Source organism: Buceros rhinoceros, unplaced genomic scaffold (assembly GCF_000710305.1).
Source record: "Buceros rhinoceros silvestris isolate BGI_N320 unplaced genomic scaffold, ASM71030v1 scaffold38252, whole genome shotgun sequence".
Taxonomy (NCBI): Eukaryota; Metazoa; Chordata; class Aves; order Bucerotiformes; family Bucerotidae; genus Buceros; species Buceros rhinoceros.
Window position 1 is genome coordinate 1,981 of NW_010400126.1, and position 6,804 is coordinate 8,784.

At 53.3% G+C, this 6,804-nt stretch overlaps 1 protein-coding gene across 1 annotated transcript in view; it reads right to left on the reverse strand.

The window, feature by feature from the left end:
* Nucleotides 1-4,650: 4,650 nt before the first annotated feature.
* Nucleotides 4,651-6,804, reverse strand: part of MAPK13 (mitogen-activated protein kinase 13) — a gene marked incomplete at its 5' end in the record, with an annotated part of 5,810 nt that continues 3,656 nt past the window's right edge. The window contains 4 exons of the mRNA XM_010131749.1: nt 4,651-4,730; nt 5,045-5,221; nt 6,061-6,139; nt 6,595-6,674. Coding sequence (XP_010130051.1) covers nt 4,651-4,730; nt 5,045-5,221; nt 6,061-6,139; nt 6,595-6,674 — 416 coding nt within the window. The remainder of the gene's footprint in view (nt 4,731-5,044; nt 5,222-6,060; nt 6,140-6,594; nt 6,675-6,804) is intronic.

Here is a 6,804-nt window from a genome sequence, read left to right on the forward strand (position 1 = left end):
TGCTCCACCCTCCTGTCAGGGAGTTGTCAGAGCCAGAAGGGCTCCCTGGAGCCTCCTTTGCTCCAGGCTCAACCCCCCCAGGTCCCTCAGCCACTCCTCAGCACATTGTGCTCCAGACCCTTCCCTTGCTCCGTTGTCCTGCTCTGGACACGCTCCAGCCCCTCAGTGTCCTTCTGGCAGTGAGGGTCCAGAACTGAACCCAGGATTTGAGGGGTGCCCTCCCCAGTGCCCCCAGTCCAGGGGGACGATCCCTGCCCTGAGTTCGTACTGGCTGTCCTGGTCTTCATTCTGTCTTTCTCGTTTATGTCCTGGTTCTCTTAGTTGCGAAAAGAAAAAGAGCCACAACCATGTTACCAGCAGCACCCCGCTGATCCCCGGTATGGGACACCACGGAGGATCAGGAGCACATTCCCTGCTGGCTCAGGCCAGACTCGGAGCTATGAGAGGTGTCACCACCCCATGTACTGGATCTCACTGGAGTTCTCAGACGGGTTTGTCATTTTCTGTGTTTTTCTTCTCTCCCGTCATCGCTTTAAACCTGAACGTTGTTTCAGTCTGCTCCCTGGATCATGACAAAGGTCAGTATGATTCTCTTTCCTGCAGGGTGAAACAAGCTTGTGGTTTTCCATGAGGCTGCTCTGCACAGACAGGTCTCTCCGTGCTGCCCAAAACACAGCAGGTATTTTGTCTCTTAAAAAAACCCTGATAATGTTGTGGTGGCTCTTAGAAAGAAAAATAAATCAATCAGTCTTCGTCTGCTTTTTTTTTCCCCGCTTACGCCTAAAGTACCTAATAAAAACACCCCATAAAGCTGCAACTTCACAGCCCTAATTACCTGTCAAAAAACCCCTCACACTGAAAGATTGTTTATGGTGAAGGTTTCACTTTCCAAAGAATAATACAAAATGTTTAGCTAATAAACAGAGAAATAAAGGTAGGAATAACAAATAAAGAGTAGTTCAGGATAAACACCTGCCTGCGAGGTGAGACAAAGGTTCTGCCCATAGGAATTTTTAATCACACCTCCCGATTATCAACATCTCTGGCTGCTCTAATTCATGGCATTTGGGACGAGTCCTTCATGGCCGAGTGGTTTCTGTCACTTGGGTTTATAGTTTTAAGTATGTAAACGACGTGGCCAAAGGAATGTCCATCCCTCACGTGTGGGAGCGGGTCAGCCAACAGGCACCCGTGCCTCGGCGTGAGGTCACGTCTTCTCCGAGCAACTGCGTCTGCCAGGGCCACGCCCCCCCCTTCTCACGCTGATTTTGAGGTATTTTAAACCTTGGCCTGAGTCACTGTCTGGCTCGAGCAGGTGGTTTTCAAACTCCTCTCACAAAATGTGATTTTTTTTTCCCTTCAAGTAGCTCCTTCCTCCTCACGGAGTGTCCTCAGATGCCGTACGAGCGCTGTGACGGTTGGTCTCTAAGGACAGACGCTGCCTCTCCTCCAGCAGGCTGCGGTGGTTCCCGCTGTCTGTTCCGAGTTCCCGCTGGGACATCCCACCAACGCAGAGACGCACTCCCCGTCGGGGTGCGGGAGAAACAGCGTTTGGCTCCCGGCAGTATGCTGGGGTCGGTGGGTGAATGAATGAGAGCGGAACGTGGAGCCCACGCAGCAGCTGCTGGCCTTCAAACACAGAATGTTTTCTGGAAGTCTATCCAGCAGGAAGGCTGATGCTGAAGAGCCTCCACGCGTTATCCCTGAGACAAGCAGGACCTACAGTTGCTCTGAGAGCAATGCTGACGTACCCCACTGGTGTCACACTGGTTCTTCTCACCCCCATTCGTGTCAGAAGCCCCCAGTGCCTCTTCCACGCTTGTCCTCTGGTCAGACCAGTCCCAAAGGGCAGCTCAGGTGATTCTTTAAACCTGTGGCGGCTCCTTTTCAAGCACCAGTAGCCTGCTCAGTACGGTGCTTTGTGATGAAGATGGTGTCTCCCTCAGCCGTCACCACAGAGAGCTGGCAAACGCCGATCCTCTTTGGGTCTGCCTGTCCCCTTTTGACAAGGGACCAGATTATTAAGCAATCACACCCTAAATTCCTGTTTGCAGTGTTCTGTGAGTTCTGTCTGAACAAGTTCTCCACCCTTCTGAAGGAAAGCACTCTACTCCAAAAGCCTCCATAGATTTACTTGATTTTTCTCTACAACATGAAGCCTTTGAGGCTTTCTCTGCCTCTCTCTGTCCATAGCTGTGTGCCTGCCTCCCTGCCATGCTGAGCCATCTCCCTGTGCACACCCTGACTGGCACCATGACCCTCCACCGCTAACCACCAACCTCCTTTCACCAGGGCATGAGCAGCTCTGGATGTCCACAGCTCTCAGGGAGGTTTCTGGCAGCTGCAGCGAGCTCCTCTCTGACCTCTGTTGAAGTTTATGCAGTGGTCAGGGCAGCCAAGTCAGCTGCCAGGTTCTAAAGGACAATATTTCAACTGTGGTTGGACCTATGCAGCTGGAATTTCTTCCTCCCACTGGAAAATGCAGGTTGTCTCACTCTGAGGAAGAGGAAGGGATGGTCCCTTGCTCTCATCAAGCTGGGGTTCTCCAGACAGAGTCAGGAGGGCACCACTGCACGTCCTCCAAAACCATTGATTTTCACGGGAGTTGAGGGAACCTCATGACAGTTCTGTGCTCGCTGTCCCTGAGGCAAAGGGCTTGTACACAGCCCAGAGAGACACGAGCCAAGAGAAATGGCCCCTCATCAGCACGGAGCATCTGTGTAGTGACAGTGAGATAACACCAACCCCGTCATATCAAAAAGCTGCAGTCACTGGAGGCTTATCCCAAGCGCCCCACGGCACGAGCTGCCACAGAGAGACAGCCAAGAAACACACCGTCACCTTGTCCAGATCCCAAGAGCTCAGAGAGTTCTGGTAGTGCTGCAGTTCCCTTGTTTGGGAATGTTCTGTACAGCAGAACCGTCACTTCAGGCGAAGATGAAGAGGAGAGTGCTGAGGGGGTACGTCCTGCTAACCCAGAGCTGACCCGGCAGCTCCAGCCAAGGAGGAGAGCTGAGGAGCAGTGCCTGTGTCACTGTGTCACACACCTTCTCCACCAGGACCTGCCGGCAGCCCTGGGGACTGCATGCTCCAACTGTCGCACAGACACTTGTCTCTTGGCATTTTCCTGTGTCCCTCGGGATGGCCTTTGGAATGACCGACTAATACTGAAGAAGGTGACAGCTATGGAGGTTTTCTGCGGCAGTCTGGAGGCGCTATCACAAGTGACAGCCATAGCTGCCCAGTGACAATAGCGACAAGCCACGGAGCTGTGGACACACCAGTTCGGCACAGGCTGAGGAACGGCCTGGAGCTCCGGAGGAAGCCGAGCACCCTGCTGTTCAGACCGTGCTGCTCACAGCCAGCTCACGAGGGTGTTTTCCAGCCTGTAGAGGTTTCCGTGAGATATTCTATCAAATCTATTTCCTTCGATGCAATTTCTAACGATGCCGACTGAAGGAGCCAGTCGGACACCAAGAAGCAAAGACATCTGAACTCATTTTCTGTGCTCGCCGAGTTGAATTACTGTGTTCCACTTTCTGCGAGAGCATTCACCCAACACACTGCTCTGCCTTTTTTTACCCCACTACATGAACTTCGTTTTTTAGTTACTTTCAGGGCTGAACCTTAGGTTTGACAATTGACCATTTTCCAAACGATCAGTTTAAACCTCTCGTCATATCGAGGAACGAGCGCCCTTAAGGAGACCTGAAGCGGAGGATCCTTGGTGTAACTGATGCTGCAGGACAGAGGAGTGAGAAGGCGAGGGGTCCTGTGGCTGGGCTGCGAAAGGGAGCGCCAGCCCTGCTGGGAGAGAAAGGCAGCGGGGAGCAGGCAGGGCGACTGCAGGGAGAAGGTGTTCGGCAGGAGATCCACATGGGGAAGGAAGAGAGGACGGCTGGGCGGAGAGGAAGGGCAGCAGCACCGCCAGGTCATAACCCAGCAGCCTGTGAGCGCTGGCCCAGCATGGGAAGGGGCCGCGAATCCCCAGGACGCGTTTGCAGCTGGCAGTAAGGAGGAGAGAGCGCTGATCAGAGCCCTGGGAACGAAAGCAGCGGTGGAAACAGGAGGAGGCAGCGGTGGCTGGAGGGGGAAGCAGGGAGCTGGGTGTACAGCAGGAGACTGGAGCTGGTCAAACGCAGACCGATCCCACGATCGACTGGATTTTCCCACCGTGTCCCAGAGCCGACTCTGTCCCCGCAGCCTCCCTTGCTGGAGGCTGGCTGGCTGCTCAGCGTTAGCCGGGGTATGGTCGTGTGGTGCTGGATTTCCCTACTGCCGATTAGTGCGCTTGGGACACGCTTCCCTTTTCTTGACTTTATCCATAATTAATGTACCAAAACATGTGCTTGGAAAGACTGAAGAGAAGGGACCGTGAAAGCCCTGCTCTCTCAGGGGGATGACCATGAAAACAAGCGAACACCAGGTGAAATTCTCCCACTTGAAGTTTCAATGAGAATATATTTATCTTTTGCATTGAAAACTGTCTGGGGGGCTTCCCCCACCCCAGTAGAAGGAAGTCCAGTGGCCATGACACGGTGTCGTCCTTGTGCTGGCACACAGAGAAGTCCCACGGGCCACACAATGGCCACCAGCGAGGCAGCATGGAGTAAATCCAATGGGTCACCCGGGAGAAGTAAATCCCGCCCACTACAACGACATCCCGCTTCGTTTCTTGGAGTCCTTCCGAGCGATGGGACTGAAGGACAAGATCTCCTTGTAAATATGCTCTTGAAAAACAGAACAAATAACCATGAATGTGTGACTTTTAGAGGACACATGTGAAACTTTGAGTTTTATATGTGCAGAGAGGTGGTGTTCACTGGGGAGGGCAGAAGCCAAAGGCAAAGCGGGGAGGAAAACAATTCTGCCTGAAAAGCTGGAGCATAAAAGCAGGAGCAAGGCAAAGGAGATGTGCACCACCATGAAGGCACTGCCGAGCAATCGCAGCCTTACTCAGCGTGTGCACAGGAGAGAGACTGGGGTAGGAAAGTCCCGTCCTAGACAGGAGCTTCAGAGGAAGTAAAGAAAGTAAACTTCTCACTTCTCCACTCATCTATCGAAAGCTTCTCGTGCTCCAGAGAATCGTCATAGGACTGTTGCGCTTCCGTCTCCTCCTCGACGTCTCGGAACTGGTCGAAATAGGGGTGAGCCAATGCCTCTGTCGCCGTAAGGCGCTTCTCCACGTCAAGCTGCAGCATCTTGTCGAGCAGGTCCACTGCTGCAGGAGGAGACAGGAGCAGGGCTCAGCAAGGCGTGGTGGAGACCGGGCCTCCTGGGCACGAACCCTGCAAGCAATGGGACCAGTGTCTCCAGCACTGCACCTCCAGACCTGCAAATGAAAGATTTCTCAACCTGGCCGAGGAAGCGTGGAGCTCCCATCAGTGCCCAACAGCAGCCTGGGGCAGCTCTTAGGAACAGAGCTGGGGGTGTCAATGGTGCAGAAGTATCAAATTAGGCTTGAATAAGCCTCACAGCACAGATGGGGCTGCAAGAACATAGAGAGATATTCAAGATATTTTCCAGTTTTGATCATTTGCTTTCACTCTGACCCCCACCAGTCAAAGCTGTCTTAATATGAGCAATCGATACCACAATCTGTATGGCCCTGGGGAACAGGGAGGCAGGAGACTCAGATTCTGACGAGCCTGTCGGCCCTGTTCCCCCTGGGTTTTCACATCCTCATGTTTTCTTCCTTTCAGCTTTGAGGGGAGTTTTGCTCGCACTCCCCTCTAACCTGCTTGGGAAAAGAGCTCCTTGTACGAGAGCAATGTTTTCACTGAGAATTGCACATCTCAGCAGATCCAGGTGTTCCACAAACAGTTCAGATCTAGGCTGCACTCTAAACAAAAGAGTAAAGAAACAACTGGGGTGGATGGGGGGCCTCTCAGCACTTTATCATAACCTGTGGTGCCTGAGATGGGGGGCTTGGAATTAAAAATGACCGAACAAGAGTGGGTTTGTTTAGCCAGATGCTACTGATCATAATCCCACCTGCCTGGCTACCAGCAACCACCTCTGGAAGCCAGTATCAGCCAAAACCCACTGGAGGTGACTTACCCTGGGGATTGGCTTTGGGGAAAAGCACTGACAAATCCTTCTTGGGCATTTTAGGAAGGGACTTGATGTAATTCTTGGCCTGAAAGAGAAAGGGAAGCACATTCAGGGCATGAGGGCAGGTGTGAGGGGGCTGGGACAAACAGCTCCTGGGTCTCGTGGCTCAGCTGAGCGAAGGCAAGTGAAGAGAACAGCCAGTCATCCCAGATGTCACATTTCAGCGACCTGTTCGCAAGGAACTATTTTTATCACTTGAGATACAGATCTATTCCTGCTTTAAGGGTCAAACAGAGGAGGTTGGTGGTTCGCTGGGGCATCAGGCACCTCACCCAGGAGCCTCCTCAATCCACACCAGTTCCCCATGCAATGCCAAATCCATCAGATGTGCCACGAGCAAAGAGAAACCTCTTCCTTGCCAAGGGAGAAGGGCTGCTATCGCTCCTCGTCAGGCTGCCCTAGAAGCAGCACCTCTCCCATCTCACAGACCCCCCTCACACCTCTGCCAGCGAGACCCCAGTCCATGGGGAACGTTCTTACCGCTTTGTCCTCCAGTTTCTCCAAGAAGTCTTCTCCTGGGTGCCCCGTTACCTTCAGGATCTGAGTCAGCTGATCTAGGTCTGACGGGTTGCGTTAAAGATCACCCGCCTAGGAGCGAGCCCCGGACACCCCCCACAGCTCGGCCTGAGGGCTGGCTGCCGGGCCGCCCCAGCCCCGTGGCAGCTACAAGCAGGCTACGACGCCACACCA